We start from the raw sequence: 22,079 nt of genomic DNA, 5'->3' as shown, positions 1-22,079 counted from the left end.
TATCCCACTTTGACCATTGGCCCAATTCGATCGAAGAAATAATTGAAGGTTTCGATAATGAAAATGAAAATTCAATTATCGCTATCTGGTCCATCGTTCGAGAGTTAAACACGGCTCGTATCTAAAACACGATCTTATCGAAACGATCCAATGGAAATATACTTTCCCGGGCCATTTCAGGATCGGTATCAATCGTGACCACGTCCACGTGGAGTGGAATACGTAATCGGAACGCTGACGGCCAGCTTGTATCACGTGGATAAAGTGCCAAACGATAATAATTGCCAATACCCCCACATCGTGTGCTGGAAAAACGTGTGCCAGTATTTTTCATCCAGTATTATCGAGACCGTCCTGTCGATAACACCTCGACTCCATCGAACCAGACCCATTTGTTCATCGTCTACCTTGAACATGCACATCGTACCTCACACCTATCCCTTTTTAATATTTAAAGATCGTCGATTTGAATGATACCGGAAAGGTGGTCATCTGATTTCGGTGCAAGTGAAAAATGAAAGTTATAAAATAAGATCATTGTTCATGAATCATTTGTAGAGTGATCCACTTTCTAATTGACGAGGATAATCAATCTGCGTGATATCGTGCCTGGTTACGGACAATGAATCTCGAAAGTAGACTGTGGATGATCAACAGTGAACAACGTTCTGTAATTTTGTGAACTGACGAAGAATATTCCTTTGTGAAGCGAAAAAGAGATAGAAACTTTGAAAAGTGAGTATGATTTGTCTGTTTTCCTAAGCTCCTTTTGGAATTTAAATCCTACCTTTAATTTTTTTTCTCCGATTTAGCTGTATTGAATTTGGAATGGCAGTGAATGATTCTTTGAAAGAGCGTATAATTTTCTTGCACTTTGCTCGACTCGTCACGTTTGACTGGCATCGATACGAGGATTATACCTTTCAATTAAATAAATGTTAAAAATGTAGCATCAATGTTTTCTACATCTGCTTGTCGATGATTCATCGATTCAGAATTAATAGCAATTTTTCATATGAAACGACGCGTATTTTTCAAAGCTTCTAATAATATAACACCGCGAAACATTTTGAAAGTGAATAACTGCTCGTTCATCGTGACTAAGTAAGTAGAATAATTCTGAGGTTCATCGTGGAAAGGAAAAAAGAAAAGAAAATGACAATGTTCAATATTGACGTGTAACGATAAAAGCATAGATAAGAAATCATCGTTTCGTAGATAAGAAAATAGGAAATAAGAAAATGGGTGAGTGCCTTCGAACGACCCTGGAAAAATTGCATAAGAACCGATGCATTCCAATGAACCTTTCTGTCCACGATAGCAGCTCTTTCCTTAATATTTTTATTTATTCGTTTCTTCAACTGAAAATACTATGGATTCTTTCAGCAGACGTTATGATGCATTTCTTATCGATCAGTGATCGATGAACCATGTTATCTCGTATGGGTTGAAATTGCTTTCTAAATCAATTGTTGATTAAACCAACAAAATTTATCAAAAAATTAGATAAATAAATTGTTAAATTCTAAGAATTTGCAATAAAATAATATTTTCTTCGTACTTGAATCAAGACATTAGCGGTCGTAGCTATCATCAATGACAAATGTTAGAATTTCCCCAGAAAAATAATTATTTATAGCACTGATACTGCACTAAAGATACGATGAAGTATTCTTATTACTTTCTATTATCATTGTATGTGTGAAGATTAATTTTCAAGTTAAAATTGAAGTTCCACTGTCAGGAAATTTTCCAGTGACGACGCACCATGTGCGTCCTACGCTATCAAGCGACGACGCACCGTATGCGTCATATAAAGAAATTTTCAATTTATTAATTGAGGAAAATTAATTATGGTGTTATAATAACACCATTGATTAGAAGGGTTAGGGTGCGAATTACCGAAAAATTTCGCATTGTAGCTGCGTTATTAATGAAAGGAGAATAGGATTCGTTAGATAAGACGAGCGTTCTCGTACCTGCCTGTTGACACTTTGTCTCTTTGTTATCGGCTAGATAAGATTTCTGCGTCATTGTCGAACTTGAGACATCAGTTTTATGCGTGAATTCAGCGAGTGCAGCTGATCGTTCTTACCTAAAACCGTTTCTTCTTCTCTGATACATGATCGTTAATTAAAGTAATTTCTCTTGATTACACTCGTTGTTCAATCATTATTTTATTTTATTTTCTCTTTTTCTTTTTTTCATCGTCGTTAATATAACCAGCCTTAAATCTGAAAGGTGAGTGTCAATACTGATAACTCGTTATCGTATGTTAAGAATTTCAAATGGCATAAACGTTTCAAGAAACTTGGATTATTTTCACTGTAACGACAAAGTTCTGTGGTTCGACGGAGTTTATCTGACGATCTGATCGATCACGACAGAAACGATATTCGACATCGGATAAAAATCACGACGATAATACTTTGCGATCCGATTGCAACTCAAAGGGGAGAAGTACCTCGGCGTTGTTGATAAGATTTCCGCGTTTTTGATCGCATAGCGGCGCGCGAGCAAATATCGCGCGATTAGGTAATCCTGTTGTGCAATTCTAACACGAAACAAAGAAATGGTAAATTAACAATTGATTCCTTGTTTTGTATATCATTTGAAGAACAGTATGCTATCGGAAGTATCCCATGGAAAGGGGTGAAATTCATTTATTAAAAATTGTACAGCTCACCGCAGTGCTTAAAATAAGATCTCCCTCGTTCGCAAACATCACAAATGCTGTCTGGGCAAATTTGGACGTAATAAAGCACTTAAAGAGAGTAATTAGAGGAAAATCAAACACGATAACACGACGGGAAATAATGGTCTGAGTTTAAAAATAACTGTGCAGAAAAAGAAACCGATTCGCGAATAACGTCTAATGAAATAAGTATTCTGACCACGTGTGTCGGGCTTATGTTCAGTAATTTGTTAATTAAAAAAAATTCCTTGCCGTATTACAAGGATGCGTTGTGTCTAATTTTAGACGGAGAACAGATGCGGATTATTAGATAGAGGTATTAATAACAATAATGCAAGTGGGATGATATAAGCTGCAAGTTAACAAAGATAAGATGACTAATGAAAAAGTCATACAAAAAATATTGAGCTGCATAGTTTACGTTCGTACAAATTACTCTATTACTGTACATTAATCTTTGTTAACCATTCGTTAACTACTATATAGGCTACTGGTATTTCATAATTAATTATCATTTATCATCTCTTCAGTGTCAATTAGAGTTAAAAGATAAACGCTAAGATACTCAAAGCAAGGTAAATCAAGTCTGTTCTTTAGTTCCACATAAATAAAAAGAAACACGACCGTCCTGTCTATAATAATCCGAGAAAATAAAAACGGTTTGTTCTCGAACGAATATCTCGCGTACTTTTCGTTCCATGCGTTCAACGAGCGACATTCTTGCAAGCATTGTGCAAATTAAATTGCGAAACACCTGCACGCCGATGCAAAGAATCGTCCAGGGTGTTACGTAAAACAGAAGAATCCGGAAAATATATCGGTGCGAGAAAAGAAAAAGCGGAGACTAAATACGCGACCAACACCGTCAGCGTTAATTTCCAATTATACCTCGGAGTTAATTGCTCGACCTCTAACGAGGCAGGAAACGCGTTTCGTCAGATACGATCAGGCAAGAAGGAAAAAATGAGATACGATTTTCCTGTTCTCCGCTGCTTCGATGCAATTTATTTCGCCTCGGTTTTGTTTAATATCCTTTAAACGTAATCTGCGGACAGAATGGATTGCTCTTACGAAATAAGAGTTGATTTGTAGCATCGAAATCACCGGAAACCGTGATCTCCTTACAATTAAACCACGATGTACTGTGCGAGATGTATATTACAGATTATTCATCTCATAACTATATTTACATGATTTGCAAATAAATGAAGTATCGCGGGAAAAATTTTTGGGAAACCTTGAATCTGGGACAAAACAGCTTCTAGGAATCGGTACAAGGATACTGCAATTCGTTCTGCAAACATGCTATAAATAACATGCTTTGGATTCTTCTCGGATGGCTAATCAAATATCCTTATCATTCTCTTAATAGATTGTATCCAGCGAGGTTGTTCTCTGTAACAAGGCTAACGTTGCCATTGCAAACGCGCTGATATTTAATATGGCTAATCAAAAGAAAAATCAATTTTATTAATTAAGAATCCAATTTTTCGTGGAGCTTGCAATTTTTTCCAATTCCTTTGCACGAAGATCAGCAGAGATTCGCGATAAGAATCGTTTCGATTCAGCGTTTATTAAATTCAGACTCGATAATTCGTTCTGCCAACTCGAAAGTAATCCTGCACGATTACGTAAATGAAATTTGCTCGAGTTTCAAAATCATTTCTACGTTGGAAACGTCGAATGTCTGTTGATTCTTCCGAAAGGTGAAACCGGCAAACAGTTGTTATGCTCGGCGAGTAATAAGCGTTGAGTTGGAAAATTTTTCAGCAATAATAAAGAACGATCGTGCCGCGAAATGAGAATATCCTCGTCGTGAGAACGTGCTAATGTGTTTTGACGTCAGCACGCGATATATCGTGCATCCAGCATCGTTAGCATAAGCATGTGACTAGGTGAGGCGAATGTGCCACGTGCTTGGTGTCCAACATCTTAGAAATCTTTTGTCTAACGGCTGTTTGTCCACGACAGACAACGATCTCATTAATAACACAGTATTTGGCGAATAAAGAAACGGTGAGAAACTCGTGCTTCGATATCGATATTAATCGACACCATCGATAGTAATTAATTAGATAAAGAAATCGCGATGAGAATTATCGTGGCAACAAAGGGATCTCTGCTTGGTCGACGCCTAAATCAGGCCACGGATTAGATAATTCCATTTGCGAGCCAACAATTTCTTAACTTTCGACATTAATCTTGCTCAAACATAAGTAACAGTCACTGATCAAACATTTGCGCTAACTCGAAGAAACCACAATAATGGTTTCGCGGTAATAAAGGACGCAATAAAGCAGATTCGTGCTCGTACGATGCTCGCGAACCGATAAGTATCCTTATCACGCTTAACGCGACCAAGGAATTCGACGTTGAACGCGATTCAGATAAAACAATTGGCTCGGATCGCGTGTTTATAGCCGAGCCGCACGCGAATGTGATTTCTTGAAAATTCACAATATATCTGTTAACTTATTCCCCCGTGTTTCAGGAGCTAAGAGAGTGTGCTTCCGACATGCGTTGGATGAAGATGATACGATGAGGTTCTCGTGTTTCCCGCGAGCAAGTATCCTGGGACAGAGGGGTAGCATCAATCTTACCCCTCTGCCCGGCAACGTCGAGGCGAATCATGTGAACACCTTTAATGTGGTAAGCGATCATCTCGGAAAACACAAGTTGTAAGAAATATTTAGTAAGAAAAATCCTTGGAAATATTTGCAGAATGGAAGTACAACGACCCCTGTGGCGACTAGTTACAAACGATCCGGAGAATTAGACGTAACTCACGGCGTGGTAAGTGAACGAATCATTTTATAATTAATTATGATAAATCGGATAATGAATTTTCTTAGATACGACCGCTACCTGGTAGCGCTGTATCGAATGGAACCGGTCCACCCCTAAGTTCCAGTGGAAAAGGTAAAGCACCGATGCCACCCCGACAGGATCAAAACCACCTTCCGACGCATCATGAAAATGAACGGGAAGATGCTAGAAGTTCCGATGGTTCTGATCAACCCTCTAATAATCCCAGAGGGGGTATTATTGGTAGAACTCCGACACCACCCTCTGCGCCTACCCCCGTTTACGAAAAGGATTCCAAGTAATATAAAGGATACATAGAATACTTGGATGGATTCTAAATAAAACTATACTAATAATCTTTGTACTTTTATATAGGAGTAGACGACTGATCAAGAGAGCGATTTTAGAGAACGAGTTCCTTGGAAATCTTGAAGAGAACTTAGTAGAAGCACTGGTGTCTGCTATGTACTCTAAAACGATACCACCAAATACTTTGGTTATTAAAGAAGGAGATATAGGTAAAATATATTTGTCCTTTTTATTTCACACAGAATTAATGTAATTTCTTTTCGATGGTTATTCCAGGGTCCCATCTCTATGTGTCTGCGGAGGGAGAGTTCGACATATATAAGGGTAATAAATTCCAAAGAAGTTTTGGACCAGGTATCGCATTCGGGGAAATCGCTTTGTTGTACAACTCGAAAAGGCTTCGATCAATTAATGGTAAATTTATTAATTGATACATTGATACATTGTTTAGTGGAGAAAGAGTGTCAGAGAATTTGATTTTCAGTGAAGAAGGGTGGAAAAGTATGGGTACTCGATCGATCAGTGTTCCTCACAGTGATGATGAGAACAGCTCAGGAAAGATTAGAAGGGAACATCCGGTTTCTTCGACAAGTATCCGTTCTCCAAAAGTTACCAGAACCAAAGGACCACCTGCTTGCTAAAATTTCCGATCTGTTACGCGTGGTACGTTTTTATCTATGTATTATATATAGGGGTAAGTTTTATCACGCATGCGCGAACCTCAGAGTTTCGGCAGGACTGCAAAGGGTAGTAACAAGTTCTTCACCTTTTTAGCTTATATTATAACACCATGTACATTTATTATTCATAATTCCATTTTAATTAATTCCAAATCTTTTAATAATTTAAAGAAGATTGGGGGCACTGTAGAACCCTCGTTTCATACAAGTAACTACTTCATTGACGCTACATTCAATGTGCATGCGCGAAAAAATCTACCCCATCCAATATCACTGAATCCATCTCTTAACCCTTTCGGTGCTACGAACGTGTATACACGTCCAAATAATTGTCATAAATATGCAGCGCCGAAAGGGTTAATTCGAGCAGCAATGAAAGAAAGACGTGTCTGTATTAGGAATTCTTCCCAGCTGGGGCTAAAATAGTGAGACAAGGAGAGAAGGGTGACAAATTTTACATAATTAGCGGTGGAAATGTTAGAATCACTAAGGACACCGAATACGGAGACGAAGAGGAGCTGGTAGTCCTCGGAAAGGGACAATATTTTGGGGAGAAGGCTCTTTATGACGACGCCGGTGAAAATCGACGACACGCTAACGTGGTCGCCCTGGCGCCTGGCGTCGAATGTTTAACCCTGGACCGACAGTAAGTCTTGATGAATCTTCTTGAAGGAAGAAAATGATCTATTAGGAAATTTCAGGTCGTTCTTGAATGATTTGGGCGGTCTCGATGAAATACGCAACAAAGATTGGGTAGCGGAATACGAGAGACAGAAACGATCTTTGACACCGAAGAAATGGACGAACAAGTACTCGAACGTGACATTGGCCGATTTGGAGACCAGAGGTACTCTGGGAGTTGGCGGATTCGGACGGGTCGAATTGGTCACTTTGAAATCTGATTCTCAGAAGAGTTTTGCCTTGAAGAAACTGAAGAAGAAGGAGATGGTTGAACAGCAACAACAGGAGCATGTGTTGAATGAAAAACATATTATGCAGGCATGCGAATCACCGTTTATTTGCAAGTTAGTATCGTCGTTACAGTGTGTCTAATTCATTAGTAACCGAAATATTTAAATTAACGCGTCTCTTCATTTCTTGATTTAGACTCTACCAGACCTACAAGGACAGCAAATACGTCTATTTCCTGATGGAAGTCTGTCTAGGCGGTGACGTATGGACGACTCTTCAAAGGAGACGATATTTCGATGATGCGACTGCCAAATTTATGGTGGGATGCGTGGTGGAAGCTCTGGATCATCTTCATTCGTTGAACATCGTCTATAGAGATTTGAAACCGGAGAATCTTATGTTCGATACTCGTGGATATTTAAAATTAGTAGGTTCAACGTACATCATTAATAATAATTCATGAAAATTGAAATGAATTCGATGAATGCTTTTTCGATTGATTTTAGGTTGACTTCGGTTTCAGTAAAAAAATTGGTCCATCGAAAACCTGGACGTTCGCTGGCACACCTGAATACGTGGCACCGGAGATTATTTTGAACAAAGGACACGACAGGTAATTGATTCGTACAAGATCTTGAAAATAAAATAATTTTCTTCGAGATAATACCTGAAATGATTTTAATCAAAGGGCGGTTGATTACTGGGCTCTTGGAATTTTGGCTCATGAATTACTAGTGGGTAAACCACCGTTCCGGGGTTCAGATCATATGAGTACTTATAATAAAATCTTGAAAGGAATTGAAGTAGTTGGAATACCAAGTATCGTTAACAAAAATGCAGACAGTCTGATAAGAAAACTTCTTCGTATAAGGCCCTCGGAACGTTTAGGATATCAGAAGAACGGTATCCAAGATATTCGGGACCACAAGTGAGTTGTTTATAATTAAATTTGCAAACGAAATCCGTTAATTTAATATTATCTATGCAGATGGTTCAATGGATTCAATTGGCAATCTTTACAAAAACTCAGAATGCCAGCACCCATCGTCCCTACGGTAATTAATAATTATCCATGGAAATAGCTCGTGCTTTCCAGACGATTTTTATTGAATATTTCAAAATATTAATTACAGGTGCGAAGTGAAATTGACACAAGGAATTTCGAAACGTATCACCCAGATCGCAATATTCCACCTGACGAATTCTCTGGATGGGACACGAACTTTTAACGCAAGACATCATGATAATGATTTATTCATTCGGATAATAATGAAAATCTTGAATTATTCATTTTCCGACAATACATGATATCAGTATTTCTCGAAACAATGCTTTCAGATCTTTCACTTCAGATGCTTTCACTTTCCTTATCTTTCTTGCTATTAAATCCTACATCTTCTACTTCTGTGTTAAGGTATTGTTTAAGAAATAACGTATCGTTTAAGAAATTTAATAATTTTCATTTATTTTCCTTTTCACCTAATAAAAAATTTAGAACAGACGGATGAATTATAATCAAATATTATACTTAGCATCCTCAAAACGTATCGTTACCTCTTTCACCTGCACCTTGATCTTCATCGCTCGAAGATCCTTTGTGCATACTAAAAATTTTTTCATCAAGTATTTCGTACGCTATTTGCTTCTGTTCCGCTTACAGCAAATGGTCTTTGTAGCGAGGGTCCAAAACCATAGTAAAAACGAATGATTACGCTGTAATTAGATAAGTCCATCCCTGCGGATGTATAGGATGATTCATAAAGAGATACTCTGCGATCGAAAAAGTTTATTATCATGAGAACTATTGAGTACGTCATTGTTACCAGTTATTAATAAATTGATACGTGAGTTAACGAATGATTATTAGATCTCATATTTCCTTTAATCCTTTTTGTCCAAGAGGTAATTTTATCTTTTCAGATTTTCATCATGACTTCAATGAAAAATTCTGTTAGTATTTCTGTTAATTCTGTTAGTATAGTTTAATTACCTAGAATTTATATTAAATATGTTATCAACGTACGCGAAGTCAATGATGATCCTGATAACTACGCTACGAAAAAATGCATAAACTGATTGAATATGTGACCTTGATACCGTCATATCTATCAAGACCATCTGTTAAATCCGTTTACTCATAGATCAGTATTGCAGTTCATTCAAGATAAGATCACTAATCTCAATCGTTGCCATTAAACGTCAATCGATTGCCATTCTACCTATCAATTGTGATCTACCTCTTGTGATCTTCGACATTATCATAGGAAATACTTGGAAGAAGTATTTCTATTCATTTTCTTCTAAAATATTTTGTGCTTTCATTTGTTGAACAAGTGTTATAGAACTTTTTCGCCCAGTGGCTATTAAGAAAATGCATTATTTGTGTCTGAAAAAAACGTTTCGAGCAAACGTCAAGCTTTTTCGTACGCGTCGACAGAATAGCGAAGAATGCTACGTAGAATTATCTCATCAGAGGAAAGCAGGGGTAGTCGGCGATGTGAACGTCTCATCTAACACCCCCATCATTGTTTACGAGAAGGATGACAAGTAAAAAGACACTTTTACCCTCTATTTTTGATACATTTATTTTATTCTAACGATATTTTCATTTTTAGGACGAAGAAACTAATCAGAAGCGCGTTGTTGAGCAACAAATTCCTCAGTGATCTTGATGAAACGCGAGTCGAAAATCTGGTATCGGTGATGTACCCCAAAAACGTGAAAGCAAACACACGAATCATTTACGAAGGTGAAACTGGTGAGTAAATGACTTCTTTTCGAAATCTCTTATCGCTAGTATGATTTCATTCATATATAATAGGTTCTCACTTGTACGTGACGGAGAAAGGTACATTCGAAATCTACGTGGGGAAGACGTACCATGGGAGTTTTGGCCCTGGGGTCGCCTTTGGTGAATTGGCCTTATTGTACAACACCAAGAGACTATGTTCCATAGATGGTATTTAATTTTCATTCTTGATATTTCGGAAAGGGTATAGCCGGGTAAGGTAGGCAAAATGGCCCTTGAACCAAATTAAATTCAGAATTTGGTTCAAGGGCCATTTTGCCTACCTTACCCGGCTGTACTCTTTTACAAAGTTGATACTGTTTGAAATTATCAGAGTAGCGAGCGAAACAGCTAGCTAGCTACTAATTATGACAATTTAATCTCAAGATTCATTGGATTTCCATATTTATCTCTCTGTTCAGTGTGTACAAACGGAAAAGTCTGGGTTCTGGACAGACACATGTTCCAAGCAATCATGATAAGGGATAACGAAGAATCTTTACAATACAGTTTCAAGCTTCTTCGTCGAATAGAAATATTTAAGGACCTGCCAGAAGAGGTCCTTTTAAAAATGTGCGACTTAGTATCTGTGGTATGTAAAGTATCTAGGATACAACGTGTATCTTATCAATTTGATTTCGAACTTGGAAATTATCCGTATCTCTTCAGGAATTCTATTCAGCAAATTCGTATATAATACAAGAAGGAGACAAAGGGAATAAATTCTACGTGATAAACGGTGGTACTGTACAGCTCACGAAGAATAAATCGAACGGAACTGCGGAAGAATTAACTACCCTCAATAAAGGCGATTATTTTGGGGAAAAAGCTTTATTCGACGATGGCGAGCCTTTTCGTAAAGCGAATGCCATTGCGATGTCTCCTGGAGTAGAATGTTACACCATAGAAAGAACGTATGTAAATCCATAGATTGCTTTTCGTTTGTAAGAATTCATTAAATTGTGTATATGTTCAGGACATTTTTGAACTATCTTGGAGGACTGGAATCGATCAGAAACAAAAACTGGGAAGAGTGTAGGAAGAAATCGATCGAAGAAGACGACAATTGGAATAACAAATATCGACATATATCTCTATTGGACCTAGAAGTGGAAGGGACTATCGGTGCCGGTGGTTACGGCAGAGTGGAATTAGTGACAGTGAAAAACTTGTCAGACGTTAGTTTCGCCAGGAAGAAGGTGAAGAAACACATGATCACTCAGGGTAATTTTCAGAAAATGATTTACAACGAGAAGAATAATCTGAAAATATGCGATTCGCCGTTTATTTGCAAGTAAGTGTGGCGAAAATGATCTGAAGTGATTTGATCTATAAATTAATTGATTTAGAATCATTTTGTAGATTGTACAGAACCTTTAAAGACAAAAGGTATTTATATTTATTAATGGAGGTTTGCTTGGGCGGTGATCTAAGGACAATGTTAAACAGAAATGGTAGATTCGAAAATTCTGCAACCCGATTCGTCGTTGCTTGCATCGTAGAAGGTATCCACCATCTTCATTCTCTGGGAATTGTCTTCAGGGACTTGAAACCCGAAAACGTGGTTTTCAACAACTGTGGCTACGCTAAACTTGCAAGTTCCTCTATTTTATCTAGATATAATCAACAACAATATTCTCCTTTAATCCATCAACATATTATTATTTGTAGACCGATTTTGGATCTAGTAAAAAGATTGATCTTCACAAAACAACAACCTTCATGGGCACACCGGAGTATTTGGCTCCTGAAATTATTCAAAGCAAACTTTACAATCAGTATGTACTTCTATTCTTAACATGTTAACTACCATGTCACCTATATTTAGATGATATTTGAATTTCCATAGGCAAACGTTACCGATATTATTAGAAATTATTTGACTTCTCTGTAGGCATTTGAAATGATGGCTAATTAGAATACTGAAATTATCAATAACGATTGCATGGCAGTTAACGTGTTAATCAATTTTTTCTGAAATCTTCGTTAATAAGAGATCATTATATTTTATTAACAAAGGGCTGTCGATTATTGGGCATTGGGTATTCTCACGTACGAAATGCTTCTGAATCGAACACCTTTTCAAGATGCAACCGACCTAGACATATATGAAAACATTCTTCGTGGCATTAACGATGGTCTTTTCCCACCTGCTTTAAAAAGCTCTACGAAACATTTCATCGAATCCCTGTTGCAAGAAGATCCCGTTAAGAGACTGGGTTATCTACGAAATGGTGTCAATGATATTCGTAATCATAGGTATAATTGTGTGTTATTCAATCTTTTCTCTCAATTAGTTACAAGGAAGTGTACAATTAGGATGTATTTTATTTCAGGTGGTTTCGTTCTTTCAATTGGCAAAACTTACAAGATCAAATAATGCCTGCTCCTGTCGTGCCAACGGTAAATATATATACTCTTATGTGTTTTTATATTTAAGATAGATCATTTTATTATTTCATTGATTCCAGGTGAAAAATCATCTCGATTTAAGAAACTTTGATAGATTTCCTCCTGACCGCAAAGGGGTACCGATTGATGTTTCCGATTGGGATACAAATTTCTAGCAATTGTTATTTAGTTCAATTTGTTATGGACGAAGTATAGGATAAACTTATGGAGGTTCGTGTCAGATTACATGTATCATATTGTTACTTTCATAATAATAATGAATTTATTTAATTGAAAATGTCTATCGCGTTTTCAGTGACTACAGATATAAAAAGACTGGATATGCCTTTGTTTCCGAGGGATACTGATTCTGAGGGGTCTCAGACACCCTTCAAGTGAAATGTGGTCCATGCTTCTTTACCAGCTCCTCTGATTTTGGGGTTCCAAATAACTCCAGTCAAAGTTTGGTCAATTTTTTTTTTTTTTTTTTTTTTTTTTTAATGGAAGAGGAAATACATTTATGTACGCGCAGGTGATCCCCTCGTCGCACTATTCGGCTAGAGGGGGCCTGGGCAGTGTGGGACTCATACCACCCAGAAGGGGTGATATACTACCCACTAAAACCTCTCCCTTAAGGTAGGCCGTTGGTACCCTTTCATCCTTTAAGGATATCCCAGGAATACCAACGATAGCCACAAGGACACTTACCTTTAACCGCAATCAGACTAAGTTTGGCCTGCGTGTACAGAACACAGTCAGTATGACGATCGTGCTTGTTTTACCAGTCTCTCTTTTACCGCACCTCGTTCGGTGTTTCTGCGTTCATTTAATTTGCTGCATTTATCTTTATAGCTTATTGAATAAACTCATTAAAAGGATGAATGTATTGACTTTATTATTATTTTATTTATTATTTTACCCCTATTTGTCTGCCTCGCGGGGCCGAACCCTATATCAGTGCATCCCTTAGATGTCTGCATCTCTTCCAGCTTGCATCGCTTACATCTCTGCACTTTTTATATCCCTGCATCATTTATATCTCCGCATCCCCTACATTACAGTACCTCCTACATATCCACAACCCCTACATAACTGCATTCCTAACATCCCTACATCTCTTATCTCTGTACATTCCTTACATCCCTCCATCACGCACATCCCTGCATCCCTTACATCCCTGCAACCCTTATAATAAATACATTATAAATATAATAACATATTACAAAAACTGGATCGAATAAAGGTAAGTAAAGGTAAGTAAACTTTTTATGAAAAATAGCGCCCTCTAGCGGCAGAAAAATGAACTAAAGTACGAATACATTTAGCGCCATCTGGTTTCAAAAAAAGGAACTATATCATGCCCAAATTTTGGCCCTCTAGCGGCAAAAATTTGAACTAAAATTTCGACCTTTGATCAGCGCCATCTGGTTTCAGAAAAAGGAACTAAATTTTGCAAAATTTTTGGCCCTCTAGCGGCAAAAATGTGAACTAAAATCTCGACCTCTGATCAGCGCCATCTGGTTTCAGAAAAAGGAACTAAATTTTGCAAAATTTTTGGCCCTCTAGCGGCAAAAATGTGAACTAAAATCTCGACCTCTGATCAGCGCCATCTGGTTTCAGAAAAAGGAACTAAATCATGTCGAAATTTTGGCCCTCTAGCGGCAAAAATGTGAACTAAAATCTCGACCTCTGATCAGCGCCATCTGGTTTCAGAAAAAGGAACTAAATCATGTCGAAATTTTGGCCCTCTAGCGGCAAAAATGTGAACTAAAATCTCGACCTCGAATCAGCGCCCTCTGGCGGCAAAAAAAGGAACTAAATTTGTAACATTTTCTTACTCAATAGGAGGTTACGGATATGTCGGATGTGAAAGATATAAGGGATAAGGGGTTAAAGGGTTGCGAGGATGTAAGGAAAGCAAAGATGTAAAGGATGCAGTGATATAAGGGATGAAGGAATGTAGGGATGTAAGGGATGAAGAGATGAAAAGAATGTAGAGATGTCAAGAATATAGGGATGAAAAGAATGTAGGGATGAAAAGATTGCAGGGATGTAAGGGATGAAATGATGTAAGGGCTACAGATATGTAAGGGATGTAGAGATGTAGGGGATGCAGGGATGTAAGGGATGAAGAAATGAAAAGAATGTAGGGATAAAACGATGGCAGGGATGTAAGGGTGAAGTCATGTAAGGGATGAAGCGATATAAGGGCTACAGAAATGTAAGGAATGTAGAGATGTAGGGGATGACAAGATGTAACTAATGTATGGATAAGAAGAATGTAGGGATGAAAAGAAATCAGGGATGTAAGAGATGCAGGGATACAAAAAATTCAGAGATGTAAATTGCGCGGTAGATTCTGTCTGCATAGGAACATATCATCGTGGGGTATCAGGGACCCCGAAGCACTGTCGACGATCTGTGTGTACTGACCTGATTCCATCCTGGGGTATCTGGGACCCCGATGTACCAACGACACTAATTGCATACCCACATCATGGCATTCGGGGTTCCTGAGACCCCGAAGCACTGGTGATGCTTTTGCATACCGATATTATGGCATTTGGGGTGCCTGGGACCCCGGAGCATCGCTAGTGCTGTCTGCATAATGATACATCATCTTGGGGTATTAGGGACCCCGTGGCACCGTGAATTCTGCATACTAAAATTATACTGTCTTGGGGTTCTAAGAACCCCGAAGCATGAATGATTCTGCTTACCGAAATTATATCGTATCGGGGTTCTAAAGACCCCAAGCTTCGACGATTCTATATACCTAAATTATATTGTCTCGGGGTTCTAAGGACCCCGAGGCTCCGATGATTCTGCATATAAAAATTATATCGTCTCGGGGTTCTAAGGGCCCCGCAGCTCCGATGATTCTGCATACTAAAATTATATCGTCTCGGGGTTCTAAGGACCCCGAAAGATCAGATCTACAGAGAGTATAAAAACATTGAAAGAAGGAAATATAAGAACCTGTGACCAGGGTATACTTGAAAACCTAGACGAAAATATAGTCGGATACTTATCTCAGTTTGCATATCGACATTATGACATTAGGGGTGTTAGGGACCCCGATGCATCGGTGGTGCTCTCTGCATACCGACCTGATATCATCTTGGGGTGTCTGAGATCCCGAAGTACCGGTCACTCTATCTGCATACCGACATATCATCCTGGGGTGTCAGGGACCCCTTAGGTCACGAATGCTCAAAAACAAAGTCGGTAAGTTGTCGTGTAGTTTCCACCGTTGATGTATAGATGGCGCTAGGATCGAATTTTTAAAATACTTAATTTATGGCGGTCTTTTTAAAATACGAGTTTGATATTTTTCATCTTATTTTTAACCTATATAAGTATGTATTATAATACAATTTGTATATTCAATGGAACACTTTTTATTAAATTTTTGGAAAAAGATAAATACGATCAACTGATTTCATTATTCAACATTAAAAGAATGAAGTTGTAATTCTATGATGCAATTCATTTTCCATTATGCATACATTTATTTTTAATTTATAATAAATTTCCTGGCTATGTTCTCGTGTTAGAAAATAAATAAATTTTCTTTAACTAAAAAGTATTGTCAAAGATTTACGTCTTAGTATAAAAATGCGTTTTCTCATAGAATAATTACCTTTCTCACTAATTATTAGTTTTAATCAATTGCGCAATATTGATCGTGATCATGTGGTAGAATTTTAGATAAAAACACGATAACTGCGACTATTAGGTGAAAAAATGGAGCGATAAGCACAAGGAATCGGGCAAAACATTTTCGAGATTTATTTCTTCTACAAGTATAATAACAACTTGATTAAATGATTAGAAGACGTAGAGATATAACAAATATTTTATTAAAATATACAACGGATTTTGAAACATAGAAAATCTAACACTATTTGATAACATACAAGTATTACAAAATAACAATTATGACACCTGAATTTGAAGTTCAAAATTTAAGAAAAATAATTACATAAAAATTCCTTCAACATCGGTAATAGAAAATGGCTAATTATTAAAATTAAACGTTCAATATTACAAAACAGTGCGCTGTAACTCGGTTGCTCCAAAATTGATTCTAATCAAAACCTATCCAATTTATATTAAAAATATTGACGAAGCAATTAGTCGGCTGTTACGTACAAACCATATGCTTTAATTTGACATATTATAGCTGGTATTTTGCGACACTTTTAATTCCGCTTTTCAAAATCTGCTCTATCTGATTTGCTATCCTTTTATTTATGCTAAGGGTAGATACTTTTCCATATAAATCGCAGTAGAAATGATCTATTAATCGGAAAAATAGTAGCAAATAAATCTCTGCTAATTAGCAACTCCTTTTCCCCGAAAAAATTGGCCGATTTCGAGGCGGAGCGAACTCGTGAGAAGAAACCGCGAGGCGCGTTCTCGCCGAGTCGCGGGGTCGTCAAGCGTGGCGAATGTAAACAGAAGTGAACTTGGCAGTGTCGATAATATTCCCGGCCGAGGGTCGTCGGGGTTCAAACGGCGGAGAAAGTGCAATCGCGGCCGTTGAGAAGAAAAAATAAAGAAAAAAAAAACAGAAAAGAAAAGAAAGAAAGGAGAGCTAAAGCGTGTCTGAACGAGGGCGAATCGAGTGAGGCGAACGGAAAGAGACGAGAGTGGTAAAAACGGCAAGAGAAAGAGTATCGAGTCGTCTGGTGGGACCAAGAGCGACGAGGAGGACCGATGGTCGAGGAAAAACGCAAGAAGCGAGAGAGAGAAGAAAAAAGGAGCATTCATGCTATCATGAACGCTTAAAGAGTTCTGACAGATTTACGAGCACGTGATTCCATGCTATCCCGGTCCCTGTTTCTGCTCGTCGAATTAATCCTGTCGGTCAGTCACTCTTACTCTCTCCTTTCTCCTTTTCTCTAGCTTCCTCCATCTTGTTCCTCCTTGATTCGGCAAGCGTTTGACGTTGATGACAGGTTGAAGTGTCTTTTACTATCGATGGTAACGCTCATTAACTTAACTCTACTTTCATCAGGATTGATATTAACCCTTTCGGGGACAGAACATTCTTAACCCCTTGCCTAATAACATCGTGTCACACTCGTGACACTACTTACAGTTCAAATGTGTCTTTGGCTGATACTTTTAGTATGAATGATTTTGAGTTGAATTCTAATTGTGATTTGTCGTTCAGTCAAGGATAGAAAAACTATGCATGCATCATATTTGTCCTAAAATTCAAGCAATGACTGATGCAATTATCGAACAAATCATAGGCGAAGGGGTTAAGCTTGCAAAGAGAAGTAGTGATTTCATCCTCCAAAGCATATATTATAAATTTATAACTATGTTTTGTATCGAAAATATACGCAATATGAACGAAATTATAAATTACTGGAACAATTACATATGTTTCGGTAGATGCGTCGATCATTAAATTACAAAATTGCATTAGAAAATATCATAATACTAATACAAGATATGAATAGCTTGTGGAATTCGAGGGACATTTGTTTTATATTTCTTTTGTAGAAAATATAAATAGTTTACTCGGAGAACTAAAATAATTGATACTTATTTTAACTGGAATCTGTCGCAAAATTTGCCAGAAGTTCGGAAAATGGAGGACAGGTCTTTAGCGTGACCTTGCCTCGCGATTAATCGTCTATCGCGTGATAATGACACCATGGCCCCGATAACGAAGTATCTTCAACGGATTCGTTCCTTCCGCGAAGCTGTTAACCGAGAAGAATAAGATTAACCATCCTAGAATCGTATCGACGACTGTCATTACCTCGAACAGCAATACCCTTGCTTTCGTGCAAGGACGCAGTAATTAACGATTCCGGAAAATCGATCGAGCTTTTTCTTATAGAGGCCTGCGTTAATATTCATTTACTTTCAACATTTGATGACATAAAGGTATCACCGAATAGAATTTATCCTAGTTCAATTCGATACTTAAAATTTAATGAAAATGACGGTATAAACTTTCGTTGATATTCTTAATATAAAATTGCCGGTTGCCAATTAGAATGGTCGTAAGGAATCGCGCGGTCATCAAAGTGTTGAATAATGCAAACTCAATTTTTTTCTATAAAAAACGTTTTACCATTTCAATGTTAGATCGGTGTCAAGGTTTTAAAGCGATCTTTCGCGAAGCAGCAAGCACAGCTTTCGCGGTTCGCCGATCGTTCCGAGCATGTTTATTAATAACGCATCGCAAGGGCCACCTGCCTCGGTGTGATAAGCCTATTGAAGTTCGCTTTATAATTAGAAGCGTTGTCGCTACGTTGTTTCGCTCGTTCGACACGCTCGCGGATTGCATGACAATTTCACGGCCCTAATCAATCGAATTTCAATTTTTTGACCGATACATGACATGACATAATTTCATTTTCCGCGAGGGTGGCATACTTTAGAGACTTTCTACCCGTCCCTTTTTGCCCAACGAACGCTTTCATCCACGCGCAAACGCGCAATTTTAATCTTAACTTTAGTCTGTTTTGCTATACTTTTGTGTCTCGCTCTTATTCGCAATACAGTTTTCGTGGAATCTCTTTTACATCCCCCTTTTAGTCGCCTCTTACGACAGGCAGGGGATACCGTGGCCGTATTCTACTCCCCCCGAGCCACAGGGGTTTTGCCCGATTCATTAACATCAAGATTCGACATAGAATCGCTCATTACCGCTAATAACACCGTGTTTGATGTAGTAGAACAATGGGATGCAATCAATTACATAATTAATCGAGTGGAGTATTTCATTTCGAATTGAAGGTTGTTCTCTCTTTGGAATTATAATTTTGCATTTTTTAAGAATACGTAATTTCATTCCAAGTTACAATTTTTAATTATTAAATAACATAATATAATTTATTCTAAGCGTGCCGACTTACAAGTTGTAATATCTGTAATAAAATGTTAAAAATAAAAGAAAATAGTTCATTTGGAAAGCGAGACAATGCACGACAAAGTGATGCTACACAAAACGACAGTGATACGTTTCTTACGGAGTAGCATTCGTGTGTGATACTATTTTCGAGACAGATCCCGATAAAAATTAAATAATTCCAGTATACGTCACGTGTCAACGACCTTTCGATAAACACGTCCCACCACGGTCTTATAAATGGAACGCTAATTTTCTTACTAGAGAAAAAAAATCGGGTATCGTCGTCTTTCAAAGAAGAATATACAATGAATTAATTAAACATAACGATCGAAGAAATCTGCGAGGGCCAATCGAAATAGCTAATTAAAATACATACCTAATTAATCATTCATTCGAACCACAAACTCTTACATTTTACAGAAACCATATCTCACAAAATTTATGTTATAATATTTTACAATATACTGTAAATGACACAGTTTTAAATGAAACAATTAAGATTTGCTTCCAGTCTAATTAACCCATAATCGATGGTAAGGTATAGTAGAGTACACAACACATCATAAAATAAAAATAAATAATAAAGTGGTAGTGCTGTGCATTATTCTTAATACCCTATTTTAAAATAATTTTAAAAATAAAAATTAACACTACTGTACTAATTATGGGTTAAATAAGACAGAGTAAAAATTTGAATGGTGTGATATTTGGATAGTAATTAACACGTCGATTGCCACGCTAATTTTTTATATTGTTTCCAGAAGCTCACTACAAAATTTTCATTAATCGATGACCACTATGGTCCCACTGAGAAAATAAATTCCTGTCACAGGTGACCAACGTGGCAATCAACGTGTTAAACTCACCGCATGATTCTTTTTCGCGACGTTTTTCGCAGCTATGACGATTTCACGCGGCTTGCTACGAGAAAGTGTCTTAAGACGGAGGCGGACAGATAAGGTACAGCGAAACGAGTACGATAGGCCGAAACGAGATAGCGTCGTCGCAGCGAGTCGACGATATCTCAAGTCAATGTCCTATGAAGGACTGCTGTTAACACTCGAACCACCGTACGCACGCTTTTCTGATTACAGCCACAGTGGCTGCATTCTCGTTCCTCGTTGCTCTCGCTGACACGTGTCGCTTGGACCATACCTAGGAGACGTCGATAATTCAAATTCAGCCTTTTGTCTACCTTTACGTGAAATATACTCAATCGTCTGATTATTTGCTGATTAAAACAGAGTTAGGCTCGAACAGTTTTGAATTATCGTTGATTTGACAGATTTGATAGATTTTAGAACAATGAAATTCTGACTCAATTTCATGACAGAAAAGCATTGTCAAATACCACTTATGATACACTAAATTAAAGCTTAAACTTTAGTGAAAATAAATGCACAAGTCTTTCGTTTGAATTCGCAACATAAGTGAACTGACAATAAAAATAATGGAACTATCAAGTTGCTTCGTATCAAATGGCCATCTACTAAAGATAAAACTTCTGATTCAATTTCATGACAGAAAAGTACTGTCAAATACCACATATGATACACTAAATTAAAGCTTGAAGTTTGATAAAAAGGAATGTGTAAATGGCTCATCGATATTCTTAATACGAAATGAATGGTTCTTCGTTGAAAAGAACCATGCATTAACCTTGCCCATCAGGGAATATCAAAATTCAAGAATCAGCCATTTCATACTTACAATTAGATAAGTTACATAAAAGATTATTTAGAAAAATTGAAGTAATCAAGAAAATGACAAAAATCAACAAGTTTTATCGAGTCCCTGAAAATTCATGAAACTATATCTATGACTTGTGCTATCTTTAATTCCTCGTTATCTAACACAAAATTTCGTGTATTCGAATTGAAAAGAGCACACGTTACCTAATCTAAACGCGAACATATTTTTTAGCGTAAATTCATTTTATCTAGGTAATCATATTCTTGATATTTCGTGCCCGTGTTTGCTCTAACCTGCTGCAAACTCTTGACGATGTGCTACCATAAAAATCGCCGGCAAAGTAATTAATCTGTCAAAACGTTTGACAAAGACTTCATTATGGAAAAAATATATCACCTTGTAAACGGTGAATAAATTTGTTGTTTAGCAGCAACACAGCTCAGCCTCATTAAAGAAGAATTCCAGATTGATAAAAAGATGTGGTAATACCTCCATATGAATTCACTGAAACATAAAAATAAAATAGCAATTAGTTTTCGATAATTAATAATGAAAAAGAAATGATAAATTACGCGACTCAAATATCAGTAAAATTAAATAGAAATGAAGTTCTGTAACTTCGAGTTTGGTTAAAAAGATATTAAATTTTCGTATCAAAAATACATATTGCTGTACGAAATTATTATATGAAAATAGCCGATAAAGTTATTCGCGCGCAGATTTGTTTGCGCGGGAAAATCTGCAAGTAGAATGAACCGAAATATCGGAGACCCGACGTCTCTCGCAAAAATACTTAGAATTCAAATAACTTGGCAATGAAAATCTTCTAAACGTCTATTTATACGTAGTTTCCTACATATGTAAATGTATGTTTGATGTAAAAACTAGTCAAGCTTGTTGTTCCGGCTTAATTAAGTAAATTGA

General features: G+C 37.2%; 3 protein-coding genes across 13 annotated transcripts in view; 2 read left to right on the top strand and 1 right to left on the bottom strand.

The window, feature by feature from the left end:
* The first annotated feature begins 329 nt into the window (after positions 1-329).
* LOC123988346 (cGMP-dependent protein kinase 1-like) lies at positions 330-9,254 on the top strand. Of its 4 annotated transcripts, XM_046288060.1 has the most exons (15): positions 2,079-2,138; positions 2,227-2,241; positions 5,187-5,344; positions 5,417-5,488; positions 5,548-5,798; positions 5,876-6,018; positions 6,086-6,223; positions 6,294-6,472; positions 6,888-7,135; positions 7,191-7,514; positions 7,597-7,828; positions 7,908-8,014; positions 8,090-8,329; positions 8,390-8,456; positions 8,535-9,254. In XM_046288060.1, the coding sequence occupies exons 3-15, from the start codon at positions 5,234-5,236 to the stop codon at positions 8,628-8,630; spliced, it is 2,208 nt and encodes a 735-aa protein (XP_046144016.1). In that variant the 5' UTR covers positions 2,079-2,138; positions 2,227-2,241; positions 5,187-5,233; the 3' UTR covers positions 8,631-9,254. The 4 variants fall into 4 exon arrangements, with proteins under 4 accessions (XP_046144015.1, XP_046144014.1, XP_046144016.1 ...); XM_046288059.1 differs by lacking the exons at positions 2,079-2,138; positions 2,227-2,241 and adding an exon at positions 330-735; XM_046288058.1 differs by having other exon boundaries at positions 2,043-2,241.
* A 285-nt stretch (positions 9,255-9,539) lies between these two features.
* LOC114871688 (cGMP-dependent protein kinase, isozyme 1-like) lies at positions 9,540-13,089 on the top strand. Its single transcript, XM_029177887.2, has 12 exons — positions 9,540-9,948; positions 10,017-10,159; positions 10,223-10,360; positions 10,612-10,781; positions 10,859-11,103; positions 11,166-11,483; positions 11,552-11,783; positions 11,861-11,967; positions 12,209-12,448; positions 12,526-12,592; positions 12,661-12,811; positions 12,897-13,089. The coding sequence occupies exons 1-11, from the start codon at positions 9,773-9,775 to the stop codon at positions 12,754-12,756; spliced, it is 1,932 nt and encodes a 643-aa protein (XP_029033720.1). The 5' UTR covers positions 9,540-9,772; the 3' UTR covers positions 12,757-12,811; positions 12,897-13,089.
* A 3,332-nt stretch (positions 13,090-16,421) lies between these two features.
* LOC114871704 overlaps positions 16,422-22,079 on the bottom strand; it is a 125,374-nt gene continuing 119,716 nt past the window's right edge. For 5 of the 8 annotated variants that reach the window (XM_029177927.2, XM_029177931.2, XM_029177930.2 and 2 more), the window contains one exon: positions 21,589-21,659. In XM_029177927.2, the coding sequence (XP_029033760.1) occupies positions 21,657-21,659 (3 nt within the window). In that variant the 3' untranslated portion in view covers positions 21,589-21,656. Of the gene's footprint in view, positions 21,473-21,551; positions 21,660-22,079 lie in introns of those variants that run through there. The other 3 variants (XM_029177925.2, XM_029177923.2, XM_029177924.2) reach the window with 1 other exon arrangement.

The sequence above is a fragment of the Osmia bicornis genome, chromosome 12 (assembly GCF_907164935.1).
Source record: "Osmia bicornis bicornis chromosome 12, iOsmBic2.1, whole genome shotgun sequence".
Classification (NCBI taxonomy): domain Eukaryota; kingdom Metazoa; phylum Arthropoda; class Insecta; order Hymenoptera; family Megachilidae; genus Osmia; species Osmia bicornis.
This window is presented reverse-complemented; position numbering and strand designations above follow the sequence as displayed.